Genomic DNA, 22161 nt, shown 5'->3' with positions numbered 1-22161 from the left:
AAATGTGTTTTTAGATGTACAAAGTCCATTTTAAATGGGTTGTCCACCTTTACGGACAATTTATTTCTTCCTTATATGCAAGCATTTTTTATAATTAGGTTTTATTACAATTTTTCACATTTGCCTTCTGTAGACTCTGTTACACGGTCTCTTGCTGGCTGCGGAATGAGTTAACTGGTTATCTGTCAGTCAGTCCGCTATAACAGTGATACGGGAGTTTGTAACTCATATCCGTCTTTTCCCCAGCTCTTCTCAGTTGATTTATGACCACATTAAAGTAGAATGTGCAGGGAAACAAAGGGCCTATAAAAAAAAACGGTGCAAAATTTGTAATGAAGCCCAGTGGAAAGAATGATTTTTAGCCTTAAATACTTACATTTTAGTAAAAAGAAGGTCCCGAGAGGTGGTCAACCCCATTAAATGAGAAACTGATGCTACTCCATGCATGGAGCTGTACATTTACAGGACTATTGGAAAATATAGGACAGAAATATGAGAATCCTGACGGAAATGTGACGATCTGACAAGCAGGAGTGCAGGGCAGAGAAAGGGTAAACTGCAGACAGCTGCAAGCCCCAAATTATCCAACAGCTGGATAAGTGCACAGGACGACTCATTAGCTTCAGACATAAGTGGACCGCTCAGGAGCTGGTGAGGCACGTTGCTAAGCAACTGGGGGCATTTTACATCCCATCTCGTTCCTAAATATTCAGCAGCTAGGTCATCTGTCTAATTAATATTGTGCTTTATCCTCACATTCTCGCCGCTGCCTTTTTATTGCATGTCATTTTCCACTGTCCATTGCTTCCTTCAATGTGTGTAGAAAGGCTGTTCTCACCCCCGTGGATACTGACACATCATACATCATCACACCCCCTCACCATGGAGGGACTGGCATTCTGCAGGGCTGAACGGGTGGCCGAGATATAAGATCAAAGTTATAAAGGGAAAAGGGTTCCTGAGTACAACTGAGTATGGGCGTTCCTCATATCTCATTTTAAGCATTCTTTTTGTAAATGCAAACTAAACTCGATAAGGTGACAAACCGCAAAATATAAGATTCTATAGGTAACCTAGCAAGAGGATTAACCCCTATAATTTAGTAGAATGTGCTTCATCAGGCTTCTATTGACCCCTTTATTATACATATTTGTTGCTGCACAGTGTCTAAAAACAAAGTTTCATTTTGACTAGTCCGAGAGCGCCGTAGCTCATCCCTGTGGTTTGGTACCATGAGGAAATAAGATATAAAAGTGAATAGTATTATTCACATTATTATAAACATTATTTTTACACATACTGCAGCAATGCTTATATGTAATAAAAGGATCATAAAAATGTTATTAGGCGCCTGATACCATTATAGGGGTAAATCCCCTTTCATTTTTACCTACAGTTTATTAACTCCCAGCAAGCAGTGATTGGAAAAGCTTAATGTAAAGTTCTACCTTGTGGCACTATGTCTCAGTATCGTAGAGTTTTCATTTGCAATACATAGCGGATTAGCTAGATAGCGCTGCCTGGTATATGACCTAACGGCACGGTTACAAGTGTGTAATGGCCACAATCCCACAATGCACTTCTCTGTGGTAAGGCATGTCTAGCGGAATTCTGAACGTAGCTTTCTGTCTGAACAGTCAATTAAATATCAATTTAATTGGGGTAGATAAGTGAAATTAAGTATTCATACATTCATTCAAGAACTTAAAGGGTCCAAGATCAAGTGTTATAGAATTAAAATCATTTCTCTCCACAGTTTATTCATAGTTCTACTTTACACAATAAAGCAAAATAGCCTTATTTGTTTGCTATGGGAAAGGTTCACATGCCATCCTGCCCTGAGCACTTCCTGTACTGTGCCCTAGAATTGTGGCCAGTGCTGAGATTGGCATGTAACAAGTCATCAGCTGGTTGTTCTAGGTGAGTGTAGTGGATAGAAGCGCTCCCAAGTCACAAGATGGCACTGGAAGGGTGTAGTGGGTGGCATGTGAGGCCAGCACTAAGATTCAGAGGAATGTAAAATACTGCATGTGAATAGGCTGGGCTTGCAATGGTGGTTTTGGGGGCCCAAGAAACGGTAGAAAAACTGGTCGCTTTGTTGGCTGGTTAATAAAGATCCATATTTTTTTGCCATTTTAAAAATTACAACGGAAAACCCCTGTAAAGTGTAACACTGGTTTCAGAAGAACTTGCAGCAGAATGTCTGTGTCTGCCTCTAGCTCCTCCCTTCGCCATAGAACTTTATGAGCACCAACTGCCATCTCTGTAATGGGAAAGTCTGTTTTCACTGAATACAGATTTTATCTGTGAAATGAGAATTTTGAAAATGAATTATCAGTCCTGGTGGGAAAAAAAACCAGATTTCCCGAATAAGATACTGTACATTACAAAGTAACTTATTTTCATGTGTACTATTCATTTATTATATATAATAAAGAATCAGTTTCTCTGTAGATTCTGGTGTAACTGTCACCTGAATATGCTGTCTTATGTAAGGGCAGCATATTAGAGGGGCAGCCCAAAGAGTAAAAAAACATATACTTTGGGCCATTCAGCTAATAGGCATGATGATCCTAGTTATGTAGATCCATTGTACTCATAAGAAAAGAGCCCCTCTGCCTCCCTCAGTGATGATTAACACACTGTTCTGCACTAATGCAAAGGCTGCAGCCTGTCAATCATCACTTTGTCAGTTTTTACAGTTTATCACATCACTGAGAGCAATGGGCATTCATTCATAAATGTATTCACTATTGCAGTACAGTAGGAAGGGAGCCATTAAAGGATTTTAGGTCTCAAACATCAGTCCACCACCAGATCAAACCCCTCCTAATAGAGCTACAGTCTCCCCCATAGTTGTGTAGGGAAGGAAAACAACATCGAACACTTTTCAGGTCGAGGGCCATGGTTGTCACCTTTAGATCTGTCCTCCAAATACATTATCGGGTAGAAATTGCAGACAGAATTCGGTCTTGGGATAAAGGCGACTTGTAGAAAGAAAAGCAAGTGCGATCTGTCAACTGCCACCAAGCTGACACTTTAAATGTCACAGTGTATGAAGGTGTAAGATGTACATTTTTACACATTTTCTGCCCAGATAAAAAAAACAAAAAAGACAAACTGCAGTAACAACAAAAAAGGGAAAAAAAAGCAGTATAACTGAAGAAATAAATGCTTTGGGCACCTGAGAAGGATCAGCTTTGGCAACGTCACTGGTGATTTTTAGGACTTTTTTCAAATTGGGTCCAGTCTCATGGATGAGTAGATATCCCAGCAGCAGGGACACGTGTGTGGGAACAGAGGTAGTGAAAGGAAGCACTGTAGACAGAGATGTCAGCCAGGTGAAGGACGCTGTGCCATGATCAGCTTTCAGCATGTTGAGGATGTTCAGCGTGACCGTCACTGTGCAGTGCCAGGCAGTCACGGGAAGAGGCAGTATCACACAGGCCTAGATAAAAACATGAAGAAAGGCAATTAGGAATAGCCACCCCTGTACAATTCTTATACACATTCTGTTATCGTTAAAGGATTTGTCAACGGATTTTCAGCAGACAAGTTTTGACACATTGCTCCAAACTGATTTTTTTTGTGGGTTTTCTTAATTATCACTATGTGTAAATAAAAATGTGAAAATTATTTTAATAGCTCATCTGCTGATATGTCAGTGCTGACAGTAATCGTATGAGCACATGAAGTCTTTTGGAGGAGTGCCACTACAAAGCTTGATGGGAGAAAAGGAAGTGCATGTCACTTCTTCGAAGTCTACTGATGGAATAAACCTCCAAACTAGACATCTATGCCATTGTAGCCAAGCATCTTTGATGAGCCTATTGATGGAATAACCATCCAAATTAGCCATACAGTGAAGGAAATAAATATTTGATCCCTTGCTGTTTTTGTAAGTTTGCCCACTGACAAAGACATGAACAGTCTATAATTTTAAGGGTAGGTTAATTTTAACATTGAGAGATGGAATATCCAAAAAAATCAAGAAAATCATGTTGTATAAATTAGATACATTTATTTGCATTTTGCAGTGAGAAATAAGTATTTGATCCCTCAGGCAAACAACACTTAATGCTTGATGGCAAAACCCTTGTTGGCAAGCACAGCAGTCAGACGTTTTTTGTAGTTGATGATGAGGATTGCGCACATGTCAGGAGGAAATTTGATCCACTCCTCGTTGCAGATCATCTCTAAATCATTCAGATTTTGAGGCAGTCGCTTGGCAACTCGGAGCTTCAACTTCCTGCATAAATTTTCTATGGGATTAAGGTCTGGAGACTGGCTAGGCCACTCCATGACCTTAATGTGCTTCTTTTTGACCCACTCCTTTGTTGCCTTGGCTGTATGTTTTGGGTCATTGTCTTGTTGGAAGAACCAACTGTAATGGGTCTGGGAGGCGGAACCTCTGAGTAACTCTACAAGGGGGCGGTCCTTGTGAGGAAGCGGGTGGCTCCCAGGGAAGACGGGCAGGTAGTCACGGCAAGTGACAGGGACAGTCTCTGGGTAGACTAGCAGACAGGTAGCAGGTGGACGCTCCCAGGTGAGCGGGCAAGAGTCTCTGGACGGGCAGGTGGTCACAGCAAGTGACGGCAGAGCCTCCAGGTAGGCTAACAGGCAGGTAGCAGGTGAGCGGGCAAGAGTCTCTGGACTGGCAGGTGGTCACGGCAAGTGACGGCAGAGCCTCCAGGTAGGCTAGCAGGCAGGTAGCAGGTGAGCGCTCCCAGGTGAGCGGGCAAGAGTCTCTGGACGGGCAGGTGGTCACAGCAAGTGACGGCAGAGCCTCCAGGTAGGCTAACAGGCAGGTAGCAGGTGAGCGGGCAAGAGTCTCTGGACTGGCAGGTGGTCACGGCAAGCGACGGCAGAGCCTCCAGGTAGGCTAGCAGGCAGGTAGCAGGTGAGCGCTCCCAGGTGAGCGGGCAAGAGTCTCTGGACTGGCAGGTGGTCACGGCAAGTGACGGCAGAGCCTCCAGGTAGGCTAGCAGGCAGGTAGCAGGTGAGCGCTCCCAGGTGAGCGGGCAGGCTGGTCCATAGACAGACTGACAGGTGTCGGAAGGCAGACCGTCGGACCGCAGGCTTGCAAGCAGGTAAGCGGATATCAGGCAGGTAACCGGCAGGAATATGGCAGGTGACTGGCAGGTAACAGGCAGGAATCTGGCAGGTGACTGGCAGGTAACAGGCAGGAATCTGGCAGGTAACTGGTAACGGGACCTGAGGGCTGAAGCAGAGTGAAGGCTTTGCAACAACATTGCTCGGGCACCTCCATTTTGGAGGAGGTGCCTTATATATGGGGAGGTCCTCCGGCCATTGGCCGGGGACTCCTTAGGACGGCGCGCGCAACCCCTTTAAGAGAGGGGGAGCGCGAGCGCGCGCGCCCTAAGCACAGTGGTCGGGAAGCAGCGCGCGCTGCCAGCAGAGCGGGAGGAGGACGCCGGGCACGGAGCGGAGAGGTGAGGGGAACAGCGTCCCTGCCTAGCAGGAGGCAGGGACGCCGACGCTACAGTACCCCCCCCTTTAGGCCCCCCCTTTTTTAGGCCAGACAGAAATTTATCAAGGATGAGAGGGGCATGGATGTTCTCCCGGGGCTCCCACGTTCTCTCCTCAGGACCAAACCCCTTCCAATCTACCAGAAAAAAGTTTTTTCCTCTTACCCTTTTGGTGGCCAGAATGTTCTCTACCTCAAACTCGTTTTCAGCGGAAACCGGAGCAGGAGGTGTACCTGTAGACTTGGAAAAAGAGTTAAGTACCACGGGTTTGAGGAGAGATACATGGAAGGAGTTAGGGATCCGCAAGTTGGCCGGGAGTTTCAATTTATAGGCCACTGGGTTGATTTGATTGATAACTTCCAGTGGGCCGATGAACCGAGGCCCTAACTTGTAGGAAGGAATCTTGAGCCGGACATACTTGGACGAGAGCCAGACTTTATCTCCAGGACGGAATTGTGGAGGATCCAGGCGTTTTTTGATCCGCTCGGACGACTGAAGGAGTGCGGATCGGGTACTCTCCCAAATGGAGGAAAATTTGCTAACGAGAGATTCCGCAGCCGGATTGTCCATCGAGGTGGAGACGGGAAATGGGATCAGAGGATGCTGAGAAGACTACAAAAAAAGGGGATTTGGAGGGCTTGGCGCGGGTTAAGTCTCTGGGCACTCTGGAGGTAAGCCAAGTTCTTGTGGTCCGTGTAAATTATTACCGGGTGAAGAGCCCCCTCGAGCAGGTAACGCCACTCCTCCAATGCCAGCTTAATGGCCAATAACTCTCGGTCTCCTATAGAATAGTTGCGCTCGGAAGAGGAGAAGAGTTTGGAGAAGAAGCCGCAAGTTACCATTCTCCCGGAAGACGATTTTTGGGTAAGTACCGCTCCGGCTCCAGAGGAGGAGGCGTCAACTTCCAGGAAGAATTGCTTGTTGCCGTCCGGGCGATGCAGCACCGGGGCGGAAGAGAAAGCCTGTTTTAAGGAAAGAAAGGCTTCCTCTGCTTCGGGCGGCCATTCTCTGGGATTAGTGCCCTTACGGGTGAGCGCAGAGATTGGGGCAGTCCGGGAAGAGAAGTGCGGTATGAAGAGGCGGTAGTAGTTGGCGAAGCCCAGGAACCGCTGAATAGCCTTCAACCCCTCTGGTCGAGGCCACTTCTCGATGGCAGACAGTTTCTCAGGATCCATTCGTAGGCCGGTCTGAGAAATTATGTAGCCCAAAAACGGAAGCGAGGTCTGCTCAAAGAGGCACTTCTCATATTTAGCGTAGAGGTGGTTCTGCCTGAGCCTGAGCAGAACCTGACGAAAATTCCTCCGGTGTGTGGGGAGATCCGGAGAGAAGACCAAGATGTCGTCCAGGTACACCACTACGCAGGAGTAGTGAAGGTCCCGGAAGATGTCATTGACCAACTCTTGAAAGACGGCGGGAGCGTTAGAGACCGAAGGGCATTACCAGGTATTCATAGTGGCCGTCCCGGGTGTTGAATGCAGTCTTCCATTCATCCCCCTGACGGATACGGACCAGGTTATACGCCCCACGAAGGTCCAGCTTGGTGAAGATTCTAGCCCCCCTCAGACGGTCAAATAATTCCGGAATGAGCGGAAGGGGGTATTTATTCTTCACCGTGATCTGGTTAAGGCCTCTATAGTCTATACAGGGACGGAGTGAGATGTCCTTCTTTTTGACGAAGAAGAAGCCTGCTCCCGCCGGGGAAGTAGATTTCCGGATGAATCCCCGGGCCAGATTCTCCTCAATATATTCGGACATGGATCGGGTCTCAGCAGCGGACAAAGGGTAAATGCGTCCACGGGAAGGAGTAGTGCCGGGCATCAGGTCGATTGGGCAGTCGTATGGTCTATGAGGGGGTAATGTCTCTGCCTCCTTTTTATTAAAGACGTCCGCATACGACCAATAAGGAGCCGGAAGACCAGGTAGATTGGCTGGAGTAGGAGAAGGACGGACAGGATGGACGGGAACTAAACAAGTCTTATGGCAGTCCTGTCCCCAGCGAAGGACTTCTCCGGTCTGCCAATCAAGCACGGGTGCATGTCTCTGAAGCCAAGGTAGGCCTAGTAAAAGGGCGTGAGAGAGTCCAGGCAGAACATGAAAGGAGATGCTCTCAGAGTGCAGCATTCCCACCTGCAGGGTTATGGATTCAGTGATGAGTTGGATGGGATGTGGTAAGAGGCCCCCATCCACGGCAGCGACAGATAAGGGTACAGCTAGAGGTTTGGTGGGAATGCGGTATTTCTCTACCAGAGACTGAGAAATTAGATTTCCGGCAGCTCCAGAGTCAAGTTGGGCTAGTTCAAAATAACGGTTCTCCCCGCAGATGATAGAGACCGACAGCAACAGAGATGGAGAGGGTTTACTCTTGTCTAGGACGACCTCTCTGAGCGATCCTAGACACAGGCGTTTCCCGACCTCCCCGGGCAGGAACGGATCCGGTGCTCCTTACTGCCACAGTAAAAGCAGCTCCCCTCGGCACGGCGTAACTCTTGACGGGTTTTGACCATCTTGGTCTGGTCGACCTGCATAGGCTCGGGTGAGTGCGCCTGGGGAGTAGCGGGAGAAGTGACAGGTTTCTGAAAGGTAGGGGCTAGACGTGGAAACCTCCTCTCACGGGTGACCTCTTTGGCGCGTTCCTGGAACCGGATGTCAATCCAGGTGGCAAGAGTTATTAAGTTGTCGAGAGTGGTAGGTATGTCCCGACCGGCGAGTTCATCTTTAATACGGCCGGACAGACCCTCCCAAAAGACAGACACCAGGGCATCGTTATTCCAGGCCAGCTCAGAAGCAAGGGTACGGAACCGTATGGCATATTGGCCCATGGTGAGATTTCCTTGATGGAGGCGTAGCAGAGATGATGCGGATGAGGTCTTCCGTCCGGGTTTGTCGAAGACTTTCCGGAAAGCTGTGAGAAAGGCTGGCAGGTTGGACACCAGGGGGTCTCCTCTCTCCCATAGAGGATTTAGCCAAGCCAGTGCCTCCCCCGTGAGATGGGACATGATGAAGGCTACTTTGGCCCGGTCGGAGATAAACTGGTGGGACAGGAGTTCAAAGTGCAGGGTGCACTGGTTTATGAAGCCCCGAGCTTGAGCGGGGTCGCCTCCGAAGCGAGGAGGTGCAGAAAGCCGGGGTCCGGGGCAAGATGCCATGGTATTGGTGGGCAGAGGCGCTGCCGGGCTGCGAGTCATGACACTAGCGGTGGTTGCTGGTGGAGCAGTCAGAGTGTCCAGGCGAGAGTTAACATTCCGCAGATGACTTAGGATGGACTCCTGTTGGGACCTCTGACGGGACAGTTCATGACATAGGTCCGAGAGCGAGGGAGCTTGGGTGCCACCGGGTTCCATGGCCCGAGCAAACTGTAACGGGTCTGGGAGGCGGAACCTCTGAGCAACTATACAAGGGGGCGGTCCTTGTAAGGAAGCGGGTGGCTCCCAGGGAAGACGGGCAGGTAGTCACGGCAAGTGACAGGGACAGTCTCTGGGTAGAAGGGCAGGTAGTCACAGCAAGTGACAGGGACAGTCTCTGGGTAGACTAGCAGACAGGTAGCAGGTGGACGCTCCCAGGTGAGAGGGCAAGAGTCTCTGGACGGGCAGGTGGTCACAGCAAGTGACGGCAGAGCCTCCAGGTAGGCTAACAGGCAGGTAGCAGGTGAGCGGGCAAGAGTCTCTGGACTGGCAGGTGGTCACGGCAAGTGACGGCAGAGCCTCCAGGTAGGCTAGCAGGCAGGTAGCAGGTGAGCGCTCCCAGGTGAGCGGGCAAGAGTCTCTGGACTGGCAGGTGGTCATGGCAAGTGACGGCAGAGCCTCCAGGTAGGCTAGCAGGCAGGTAGCAGGTGAGCGCTCCCAGGTGAGCGGGCAAGAGTCTCTGGACTGGCAGGTGGTCACGGCAAGTGACGGCAGAGCCTCCAGGTAGGCTAGCAGGCAGGTAGCAGGTGAGCGCTCCCAGGTGAGCGGGCAAGAGTCTCTGGACTGGCAGGTGGTCACGGCAAGTGACGGCAGAGCCTCCAGGTAGGCTAGCAGGCAGGTAGCAGGTGAGCGCTCCCAGGTGAGCGGGCAGGCTGGTCCATAGACAGACTGACAGGTGTCGGAAGGCAGACCGTCGGACCGCAGGCTTGCAAGCAGGTAAGCGGATATCAGGCAGGTATCAAGCAGGAATCTGGCAGGTAACAGGCAGGAATCTGGCAGGTAACTGGTAACGGGACCTGAGGGCTGAAGCAGAGTGAAGGCTTTGCAACAACATTGCTCGGGCACCTCCATTTTGGAGGAGGTGCCTTATATATGGTGAGGTCCTCCGGCCATTGGCCGGGGACTCCTTAGGACGGCACGCGCGGCCCCTTTAAGAGAGGGGGGGAGCGCGCGCGCGCGCGCCCTAAGCACAGTGGCCGGGAAGCAGCGCGCGCTGCCAGCAGAGCGGGAGGAGGACGCCGGGCACGGAGCGGAGAGGTGAGGGGAACAGCGTCCCTGCCTAGCAGGAGGCAGGGACACCGACGCTACACCAGCCACGACCCATTTTTAATGTCCTGGCGGAGGGAAGGAGGTTGTCACTCAGGATTTTATGGTACATGGCTCCATCCATTCTGCCATTGATGCAGTGAAGTAGTCCTATGCCCTTAGCAGAGAAACACCCCCAAAACATAATGTTTCCACCTCCATGCTTGACAGTGGGGATGGTGTTCTTTGGGTCATAGGCAGCATTTCTCTTCCTCCAAACACGGCGAGTTGAGTTAATGCTAAAGAGCTCAATTTTTGTCTCATCTGACCACAGCACCTTCTCCTAATAACTCACAGGATCATCCAGGTGTTCATTGGCAAACTTCAGATGGGCCTGCACATGTGCCTTCTTGTGCAGGGGGACCTTGTGGGTACTGCAGGATTTTAAACCTTTAAGGCGTAATGTGTTACCAATGGTTTTCTTGGTGACTGTGGTCCCAGCTGCCTTGAGATCATTAACAAGTTCCCCCTGTGAAGTTTTAGGCTGATCTCTCACCTTCCTCATGATCAAAGATACCCCATGAGGTGAGATTTTGCATGGTGCCCCAAATCGATGTCGATTGACAGTCATTTTGTATTTCTTCCATTTTCTTACTATTGCACAGTTGTCTCCTTCTCACCCAGCGCCTTACTTATGGTTTTGTAGCCCATTCCAGCTTTGTGCAGGTCTATGATCTTGTCCCTGACATCCTTAGGAAGCTCTTTGGTCTTGCCCATGTGGTAGAGGTTAGAGTCTGACTGATTAATTGAGTCTGTGGACAGGAGTCTTTTATACAGGTGACTATGTAAGACAGCTGTCTTTAATGTAAGTAATGAGTTGATTAGGAGCGTCTAACTGGTCTGTAGGAGCCAGAACTCATAATGGTTTGTAGGGGATCAAATACTTATTTCTTACTGTAAAACGCAAATAAATTTATCTCATTTATACAATGTGATTTTTGTGATTTTTTTTGGATATTCTATCTTTCAATGTTAAAATTAACCTACCCTTAAAATTATAGACTGTTCATGTCTTTGTCAGTGGGCAAACTTACAAAAACAGCAAGGGATCAAATAATTATTTCCTTCACTGTATATGACACTGTAGCCCAGCATCTTTGAAGTAACTGGAGCTGAGCTGCAATACTGTACACAACTAGCGGTTTTGTAGTGATGTAGCACTCTTAAAAATCACAAAAGCTTTCTGCAACATGGAGTTGCACAAAAATGTTGTGACCCATTGCCTATTTCATCCTGCTCTGCCAAAATGGGGAGTGGCTCATGAATCCGGCACCTCTGCCTCGAGCACTCCCAGTCATCCAGACCAGCATAAACAACACCGGTGTCAATGAATCGGGGCCTATGTTTTTTCAGCCAATGCTCCCATACATTAATATTAAACATGAAATGTCAAAATATTTCAAAAAAGGAGAAAAAAAACTCATCAGGACAATAAATGAAACAGCATTCATTTAAAATCTCATGTCAGTAGTAACTAATTGCTCCAAAGTGTCAACACTTGCTGCACTTTGTCATCATGACAAATGTCCCGATAATTACTTCTCAAACAAAGACCCTGATCCTAAGCTAACAGTGTGCACAGGAGCGATCTATCAAGTCCGTAGCGGCTTGGCATAGTCATTTTAGCACCATCTTGCCATTATTTTTGTAATTCATGTAAGATTTTATTGATTAAATTTGTTAGTAGGAACACTAGAAATAAAACTCTTTTGCAACATAGATATGTTTTGTAATGCTTCCTAATCTGAAGATTACAATCCGGAAGTTTTTTATGTTAATCCTTTAGGGACGCAGAGATTTTCCCATTTCTTCATTAATGTGTTCCACTAGCCATAGATTTAGAATTTTTATTTTTCAATGTAGCCACATGAGGGCTTAATATTTTACAGGACAAATAGTTTTTTCTTTTCCTTTCTTTTTTTAAAATGGCATTATTTTGTGGTTCACATAGAGATGATAGAATCGTTCCACTATGAACCGAGGGCGAGTCAAATTTCCTTAAAGGGCTTGTCCGGTCCAAATCAATAACTCTGCAGTCACTGTGTGTGACTGCAGACTTATGAATCCCCCCAGCGCACGCACACTGCGCGCTGCGGGGTTTCGCCTGTTTCAGACCCGGGACCGGAGGGTATGTGTGGGTGTGACCCTGCTCCATACACTAGTATACAGCGAGGCCGCCCCTGTCTAGTGACGCTGCCTGAAAGTGAGCGTGGCCTCGCTCCTTACAAGTGTATGAAGCGAGGCAGCGCCCACTGGCTGGGAGTATGTATAACTCACACATACCCTCCGGTCCCGGGGTCTGAAACTGTTGAATCCCCACAGAGCACAGTGCGTGCGCTGGGGGAATTTATAAGTCTGCAGTCACCAGATTGACTGCAGACTTATCGTTTTGGACCCCTTTAAATTTGGGAATTCAAACAATTGGCAATTCAATTTGCATGGATTGGTAAAAAAAGAAAGCCCCGCATCATTTAACACTGCTGAAGATTGCATCAGCCAAAGAGCGGCTCACAAAAAGTCAAATGCAGCCTTGCAACCGTCCACATAATACCTCACAGCTATCACATAGGCTAGTGCAGCCAATCAGGGGAAACCATCACAGGGACTATAAAAGAAGTGTGCAGTGAAAGCAGTGGCCATTTTAGAGTTTTATAGCCTAGGGATAGGACATCAGGGTGCACAGCTCATCATTACAAATTGGAATACAAAGACCTAGATCAGTGTTGAGTTCAGAACAGAAAATGGGAGTGGTAATCATTGTATTATTATTCACAGACTAAGATTTAAGTGATAGGGAGGTGATGGACCCGCAGAGTCTGTGTGATATCCTTCAGTATAGGACCTTTATAAAGTCATTCATTCTTGACACTCTACAAACAAGGAGGGCAGTTTGAATCCCCTCTCCCCTAATTTTCCTATTGAAGAGAAATATGGGAACAAAGGCTGGTGTGTCTGAGACAGTATGCTTCCTGACTTGTAAGACGCACAAGCCATATATTTAATTTTTTTTTAAGAAAAATTTCAACCTGTCTAGTTTAATCAGTGCGCAGGTTTTAACCCTTTTGCCCCAAATTCTTCTTCTTTTTTTTTTTTATCTTCTTTAATCAGGTCAAATGTTCCAATTCTGACCAGTGTCACTTTATGAGATAATAATTCTGGAACGCTACAACGTATACCAGCGATTATGAGATTGTTTTTTCGTGACACATTGTACTTAATTTTTTTTGCATTTATTTGTGAAAATATCGGAAATATTTTTGAAAATTTCGCAATTTTCAAATTTTAATTTTTACGCCCTTAAACTAGAGAGTTATATTACACAAGAAAGTTAATAAACAACATTTAACAAGTCTACTTTACATCAGCATCATTTTTGAAACATTTTTTTTGTTATGAAGTTAGAAGGGTTAAAAGTTTATCAGAATTTTCTCATTTTTCCAATAAAATTTACAACCCAATTTTTTTTTTTTTTTTTTAGGGACCACATCCCATTTTTAGTGACTTTGAGAAGCCTATGTGACAGAAAGTACCCAAGTGACAAAATTTCAAAAACTGCACCCCTCAAACTGCTCAAAACCAAGTCCAATAAGTTTATTAACCCTTCAAGTGCTTCACAGGAATTAAATCAATGTGTAAGGAAAAAATAAGAAATTTTCTCAAAAAATAATGACTTTTGAAGAGCAAAATTAGCTGGAACAGACAGCAGACACCATGTTGCGTTTGCAGAGCCCCTGATGTGCTTAAACAGTGGAAACCCCCCACAAGTGACCCCATTTTGGAAACTACACCCCTCAAAGAATGTATCTAGAGGTGTAGTGAGCACTTTGAACCCACAAGTACTTCACAGAATTTGATATCGTTGAGTCGAGAAAATGAAACAGTGTATTTTTCCCCACAAAAATGTTGCTTTAGCCCCAAATTTTTCATTTTCACAAGGGTATGCCAAATGTGGTCAAAAACTACTTTTGAGGCATAGTACAAAGCTCAGAAGGGAAGGAACGCCATATTATAGTGCAGATTTTGCGGTTTTGGTTTGCGGGTGCCATGTCACATTGGCAGAGCCCCTGAGGTGCCAGAAAAGCAGAACCCTCCCAAAAGGGACTCTATTTTTCAAACTACACTCCTCAATTAATTCATTTACAGGTGTATTGATCATACTGACACCACAGGTTTGTCACAGAACCTTATACCATTGGGCGTTGAAAAAAAAAAATAATGACATTTTCAGTGGATTTTGTGTTAGCCCCAGATTTTACACTTTTACACTGGGAAAATCAATAAAAAATGTCACCAAAATTTGTTACACAATTTCTGCTGAACGTGGAAATACCCCATATGTGGCTGTACAGTACTGCTTAGCCACACGGTGAGACTCGGGAGGGACGGAGCACTATTTGACTCTTTGAGCACAGATTTTCCTAGAATGGTTTGTGGACTCCATATACAAAGCCCCTAAATGTTAGAAGAACAGAATCATCCACTCAAGTGACCGCATTTTGGAAATTACACCCCTCTGGGAATTTATCTACAGGTGTGGTGACGATTTTGACTCCATGGGTGTTTTACAGAAACAAACAGCAATATATGTTGCTGAGTGAAAATTGCAAATCTGCCATTGTAGTGCCCGTACATTGTAATGCCTAGTACATTATGCCCAGCTTGTGCTTCTGGAGACATGCACCCGGTAAATTAAGCCGGCTCTCATTACTACAAAGATGCCAAACGTGAACGCTAAATGTGATTTAGGCACACTGAGGGGGACATTTGAATTTGGGACTGCAGAATTCGCTGGATTTCTTTTGGGGAGAGCAATTTTGCTTTTCCAGAGCCTTTGTGCTACCAGTAACGTGGAAGCCCCCTATATTTCCGTTAAGAAATGATGGACCTGAGTGGGGACTTGCGATTTGGTGGATTGAGTTGAAGCTTTTATTGGGAACATTTATCCTGTGCTCTACACTGAGCACTTACATTGGGGTTTCCATCGAAATCTCCAAATGACGCGATTCAGATGACACCACTAACGGATCCAATCACTATAATGAGGCAGCAGCTTTACTCTGGATTCAGTCTGGCACAAAACTGTGGCCAACCATGCCTTTATGCACGCTTAAAAAGACGAACACCTCCGGATCACAGGTCAGACAGTGTTCACAGTGTCTGCATCTGCCTCATTATAGGGAATCTTCAGCTGGGGATTACATTTGAATCACGTATTTCAGGGATTTACACGGAAACCCCGGTTTAAGTGCTCAGTGTAGAGCGCAGGATAAGTGTTCGCTGAGCCATACTGTGATCTCTGGAAGGCAGAATGAAAATATCAACACCAGGTGAAGAATTGGTTTTATTTATTTTTTACGCAGTTCCTTGTGCGGTATAAGTGATTAGACGGCTTTATTCTTCGGGCCAATGCGATTACAGTGATACCAGATTTATGTCTTGTTTTTATGTTTTGCCGCCTTTACACAATAAAAACAAATTTATAAAAAAAAAAGAATTGTTTTTGCATAACTATATTCTGAGAGCTATAGCTTTTTTATTTGTCCGCTTACGGAACTGTATTGTAGCTTTTTTTTTTTTTGTGGGACAAGATGACATTTTCAGTGATACAATTTTTATTTACATTCGATTTTTTGATTGCATTTTATTCCTCTTTTTGTTCAGCAGTATGATAAATAGCATTATTTTTTGCCATTTTTTTTCTTTCTTTACGGCGTTCACTGAAGGGGTTAACTAGTGTGACAATTTTAATCGAGTTATTCTGGACATGGCGATACCAAATATGTGAACTTTGTTTATTTTTACCTTAAATTTATGTATTTATTTGTATAATATTTTTTTCATATTTTGGATCTTTATTTTGGTTATTTTTTTTATACATATATTTTTAAAAAAAAAATTTAATTTTATTTTTACCTTATCCCTCCATATGACATCAACTTTCACTGCCATGATCGCTTATCTAAAACATTGCAGGGCATTAGATCAGTGTCTCATACAGAGGGGGGAAGCGTGTCAGCTCCTGCACAGAGCAGGAACTATACCTGTGTGACCCCGTGGACATCTATTCAGCCCAGGGTCAACATGGTGACCATCAGCACATTGCAATCGCGTTGTGCCGATCGTAGCAGAGAGGGAGCTCCCCTCCCTCTGCTATGTCTATTGATGTCACTGTCATTATTGACAGTGGCATCAGAGGGGTTAAATGCCCGTGATCGACGCTAGAACAGATTGTGGGAATTTCTGCAGGGTGTCAGAATGAGCCGACGTAATATACGGTGGTTTGCAGGAACGCACCTCCCATGGAACAGTACATGTACAGCGGATGTCGTGAAGGGGTTAAAGATGTTTTTAGTTTAGTTGACCTGAACATGCTACCCGAATACAGTGGCGTGTTGGATGTGCTTGCTTTTCTGGTCACATCCTTTTTAGTAAAAGCCCAGAGGGGGAGAGGTGTAGTTTTCTTTTAAATCTTTGCAAAGAGGACACATTTTTAATTTTTGCATACCTGTTTTACTAGTCCAATTTAGTAACTGTACATGCCACAACAATTCTGTTTGCTTTTGCCGCATTTACTATTTTGTGAATGTAACTACATGGCAACTTGGCAAAAATTACATTACTTTAAAAAGCTGATAGAAGGGGAGAAAAATAGTAACTATCAGACATGCTGGGACCAAAATTAGGCTTCATCTATATTACCACTTTTTCTTTCTCTTTGTTGTCGGTATCTTGTATTTTCTCCAAAATGGTTAGTGCCAATTGCTGTAATGACAGTCCTTTATTCTTCTCACTGAAACAGTCTACCAAGGATGCTGATGATAACACATGTAACAATGGCATGAGCAACACTTGCGCAATGGCTGAAGCTTTGCTTCCATCTGGTAACATCAAAACCTTAAGTGCTGTGAATAAAAAAAATAAATAAATGTGAACTAACAGGATCTTTCCTCAAACTGAATGAAAATAACTCTTTTTGGCAGCACTAACAGTAAACAGGTGCTCCTAATGCAGATATTCAGAGCAAATGGTCAGGATATGGCATCAAAGTCCAATCAGTGTGATCTCTATTAATACCTTGAACTTAATGGCACCTGAACAGAAGAGATAAGCATACAAGAGAAAATGAGGTGCAAGGACCAGAGTGGCTGCAGCAGTCAGAAGAGAGCGCGGCCCCAGCAGACAGGAGAGCGCGGCCCCAGCAGACAGGAGAGCGCGGCCCCAGCAGACAGGAGAGAGCGGCCCCAGCAGACAGGAGAGAGCGGCCCCAGCAGACAGGAGAGCGTGGCCCCAGCAGACAGGAGAGCGCGGCCCCAGCAGACAGGAGAGCGCGGCCCCAGCAGACAGGAGAGCGCGGCCCCAGCAGACAGGAGAGCGCGGCCCCAGCAGACAGGAGAGAGCGGCCCCAGCAGACAGGAGAGCGCGGCCCCAGCAGACAGGAGAGCGCGGCCCCAGCAGACAGGAGAGCGCGGCCCCAGCAGACAGGAGAGCAACATTAACTTCTATTCTGACATGACAACTTTAAGTTACAAATCTAAATCCTTGAGTGGCATTTTTGTGAGATTCTGATCATGACATGTATTAATTTCTATATAGTGTGGATTTATTTTGTACCTCTTAGATTCAAACTTACCTAAATGTAGAATTTGATCATGATGGCTGCATGGAGACTGCAGCAGAAGCAAGCTCAGACCAGTTAAAATCTGCTCTCTAGGAAAACTCTGAAGTTAAACGATAAAAAAAAAAAAAAGAATAATTACCGATAATAAACAAGCTTGAAAATCTGTTCTCATTATTGCTAGTCTACTCTATTACTTACTTCTTTCTGAAGATCTAGAATTTCTTCCACAATGTGTAATAGTGTGGAACAGTCCCCAGTGATTTGTAAGCTGTATTCACAAGCACACAAGGCCTGTAGCGACAATAGGTGAAGCTCGTTCCTCCAAATGTCTGGATGTTCACAAAACTTTACACACAAATCCTTCATGTACATGGTAACTTCCGTCACTTGTGCACAATCTGTGAGCTGTAAGAGAAGAAACCGAAAAACAGATAAATGAAGGAGGCTCAAAATAAATACAATTCTGCACAAGTTGCTTAGCAAATAGTTGCTTGGGTCCATATTTCAAGTATGAGCACATAACCTAAAGCTAGATCTAAAAAGAAGTGGAAACATCAGCTTAAAGGGAATCTGTCAGCAGATTTTTGCTACCTCATCTGAGAGCAGGATGGTGTAGGCAAAGAGAAGCTGAATCCAATGATGTATCAGTTAGATTACTGAGTGCAGTCGTTTTCACAAATAAAAAAATAATAAACATTGTTGAATTGTTTGCAGTTGAAAAATGAGGTTACAAGAAACAGCACAAATAAGAGTTCGTAATAGCCAAGTGCAGAACCATGGTTTTGAAAACAGCAGGTAAATAAGGTAAGGGAATAATGCCTGAATCACTGCTTAACCCCATTACCCCCGTAGGTGGTTTGCACGTTAAAGACCGGCCAATTTTTACATTTCTGACCACAGTCACTTTATGAGGTAATTACTCTGGAACGCTTCAATGGATCCCAGTGATTCTGAGATTGTTTTTTCATGACATATTGGACTTCATGATAGTAGTAACATTTCTTCGATATCACTTGCATTTATTTGTGAAAAAAAATCGGAAATTTGGCGAAAATTTCGCAATTTTCAAAATTTTTATGCCCTTAAATCAGAGCGATATGTCACACAAAATAGTTAATAAATAACATTTCCCACATGTCTACTTTACATCAGCACAATTTTGGAACCACATTTTTTTTAATAGGGAGCTATAAGGGTTAAAAGTTGACTAGAAATTTTTCATTTTTACAACAAAATTTGCAAAACCATTTTTTTTTACCCAAATACCCAAAAGTGACACCATTCTAAAAACTGCACCCCTCAAGGTGCTCAAAACCACATTCAAGAAGATTATTAACCCTTCAGGTGATTAACAGGAATTTTTGGAATGGGGAAGAAAAAAAATGAACATTTAACTTTTTTTAAAAAAAATGTTAATTTAGACCAAAATTTTTTTATTTTTGCAGGGGTAACAGGAAAAAATGGACCCTAAAATTTGTTGTGCAATTTCCCCTGAGCACGCAGATACCCCACACGTGGGGAAAAAACACTGCTTGGGTGCACGGCAGGGCTCAGAAGGGAAGGAGCGCCATTAGACTTTTTGAATGTAAAATTTGCTTGAATAATTAGCGGACGCCATGTTGCGTTTGGAGAGTCCCTGATGTGCCTAAACAGTGGAAACCCCCCATAAGTGATACCATTTTGGAAACTAGACCCCACAGGGAACTTATCTAGATGTGTGGTGAGCACCTTGAACCCCCAAGTCCTTTACAGAAGTTTATAACATGGAGCCGTGAAAATAAAAAAAATCAAACTGTTTCCACAAAAATTATGTTTTAGCCCCCAATTTTTTTTTTCAAAAGGGTAAGAGGCGAAAGTGGAACCTAAACACTGTTGTGCAATTTCTCCTGAGTACGCCAATACCCCATATGTGGGAAAATACACTGTTTGGGCGCACGTCAGGGTTCAGAATGGAAGGTGCACTGTGTGACTTTTTGAACGCAAAATTGGCTGGAATCGAGAGCGGACGCCATGTCGCATTTCAGGAGCCCTTGATGTGACTAAATAGTGGAAACCCCTCACAATTTACTCCATTTTGGAAACTAGACCTCTCAAGGATTTTATCAAGGGGTATAGTGAACATTTTGAACCCAGAGGTACGACAGAATTTGATAACATTAGGTCATCATATTGAATAAGTTGTCATTAGTCTTGAGCGCAAGTGCTCGCTACTTGAGTTTGCATCGGGTACTCGGGTATGCGCCATGTATCACGGGTGCTCGAGTGATATGTTCGAGTCCCCGCATGTTTTTTTTTGGGTGTCTAACAACCGTGAAACATGCGAGGATCGCTCGTGCATGGCAGGTGATCCCAGCAACGTTTTTTTTGGCCGCGAAGCACATGGGGCGGAGACTCGAGCACCCGCGATACTCAGTGCATACCCAAGCACCCAATGCAAACTCAAGTAGCGAGCACTTGCGCTCAACACTGGTCGCCGTATCGTCATCATTTTTTTTCAATACTTTTGAAAAAATCCCATCCCTAACCCCAGCCCCAACCCTAATACAACCCCAACCCTAACCCTAGCCCACCCCTAAACCCCAGCACAACCCTAACCCTAGAACAACCCTAACCCTAGAGTTTAAATTTTTTTACACAGTTCCTCGTGTGGTATAAGTGATTAGACGACTTTATTCTTCGGGTCGGTGCTGAGATACCAGAATCATAAGGGGTTTTTATGATTGACAGCTGTCACACACTAAAAGACGCTTTCTTTTTGCAAAGACTAGTGTTTGCATCACCATATTTTGAGAGCTATAATTTTTCCATATTTAGGCCGACAGTCATGTGACGGCTTGTTTTTTGCGGGACAAGTTGAAGTTTTTATTGGTACCATTTTCGAACATGTGACATTCTTTGATTTCTATTCCGATTTTTGGGAGGCAGAATAAACAAAAAACAGCAATTCCGGAATTTTTTTTTTTTGCCGCTGTGGTAAAATTGATAAGGCAGCTTTATTCTTCGGGTCAGTACGTTTACAGCGGTACCGCATTTATATTTTTTTTTATGTTTTGGCGCTTTAACACAATCAAAACTATTTTCTAGAAAAAAATAATTTTTTTGTATCGCTTTATTCTGAGAGCTATAACTATTTTATTTTTCAGATGATGGAGCTGTATGGCGGCTTGTTTTTTTGCGGGACAAGATGAAGTTTTCAGCGGTACCATTTTTATTTACATTCGTCTTTTTGATCGCGTGTTATTCCATCTTTTGTTTGGCGGTATGATGATAAAGAATTTTTTTTGCTTCGTTTTTTATTTATTTTTTTTTACCGTGTTCCCTAAAGGGGTTAACTAGTCGGACAGTTTTATAGGTCAGGTCGTTCCGGACGCGACGATACCAAAATATGTGTACTTTTATTGGTTTATTTTTTTTTTTTATAATAAATAAATATTATGGGTACAATATATTTTTATTTTTTGGGGATTATTTTTTTCATTTTTTTTTTATATTTTTACAATTTATTTTTTTTTTCTCACTTTACTACACTTTTTTTTTTTTTTACTTTTACACATTATCCTACTATGGGACTTTCACTTTTTGCAGCCTCATCGGCTGCATAGCATAGAGAGCAGCAGCTCCCTATGCCATGCAGCCTGTCAGCGCTGCACACAGGGAGACATTACTTTGGTCACGCATTGCGTATGACCAAAGTAACATCCTGCCTTCTGGTGACCTGGATGTTGTCATGACAACATCCAGGAGCCGCTGCAGACATCGCTGAAGGCCGGAGAGGAGGGGAGTACCGGCACTTACCTACCCACTTGCCCCCGCAATGCTGCGATCGACTTCGATCGCAGCATTGCGAGGGTTAATGTGCAGGGAGCGGGACCGCTCCCTCCACATAGCATCGGATGTCAGCTGTGACAATCAGCTGACACCCGGCGGCGATCGCCCCGCACCGCTTGTGTGCGGGCGCGATCACATTATACATAATAGTACATAGCTGGTCCATAAGTCCCAGGGCACAGATACGTACTATTACTGACGTCGTCGGAAAGGGGTTAAAATACCATCTGCAATGTTGTCAAGTGTAGAAGAAGAGAGGCAAAGGCTGAGGCACTAATGCTATTTCACTTCAGCAGATGTGATCTGTCAGGGGCATCACAGGCATGTCATCAGGCAGCCAAGATGTATCCTAACAACTGCACAGGCTCCTCTTCCCTTCTTGCTCTTATATCTGTGAGCTTCATTATCCAGGGTTCACCATCTGGCTTCCAGGGTTCAGTTCCAATATTGGGTGTCTATGTCTTTCAAACAGGTAACTTCTCTACTATAGACAATAAACTTTCAAACCATTAAGTAACATGTGTGCTGGCAAGTCTGATGGCTGAGTGCATAGTCTTTCCCACGTTATTATCTATCTATCTATCTATCTATCTATCTATATAAAGTAGGGGTTTTACGCTCTTGGGTGCGACGAGAGGAAAACAGGAGGCATGTTCCTTCCGTATCGGTTTATTGCTCCATAAATCAACAAGCAAAAAGAAAAAACAAATGGCCTTCAGTTCAGGCAAACAAAGTACAG

General features: G+C 44.8%; 1 protein-coding gene across 2 annotated transcripts in view; it reads right to left on the bottom strand.

Moving 5' to 3' along the window:
• FOCAD (focadhesin) overlaps nucleotides 1-22161 on the bottom strand; it is a 272768-nt gene that overhangs the window by 172366 nt on the left and 78241 nt on the right. For both annotated transcript variants that reach the window (XM_073666136.1, XM_073666149.1), the window contains exons 8-11: nucleotides 17793-17999; nucleotides 17607-17694; nucleotides 16676-16878; nucleotides 3185-3448 (exon numbers count right to left, since the gene is read on the bottom strand). In XM_073666136.1, the coding sequence (XP_073522237.1) occupies nucleotides 3185-3448; nucleotides 16676-16878; nucleotides 17607-17694; nucleotides 17793-17999 (762 nt within the window). The remainder of the gene's footprint in view (nucleotides 1-3184; nucleotides 3449-16675; nucleotides 16879-17606; nucleotides 17695-17792; nucleotides 18000-22161) is intronic.

The sequence above is a fragment of the Phyllobates terribilis genome, unplaced genomic scaffold (genome assembly GCF_046119375.1).
Source record: "Phyllobates terribilis strain yellow unplaced genomic scaffold, ASM4611937v1 Scaffold_1__5_contigs__length_1240528914, whole genome shotgun sequence".
In the NCBI taxonomy this organism is placed as follows: Eukaryota; Metazoa; Chordata; class Amphibia; order Anura; family Dendrobatidae; genus Phyllobates; species Phyllobates terribilis.
The sequence above is the reverse complement of the archived record's forward strand: the minus strand, read 5'-3'. Positions and strand labels throughout refer to the sequence as shown.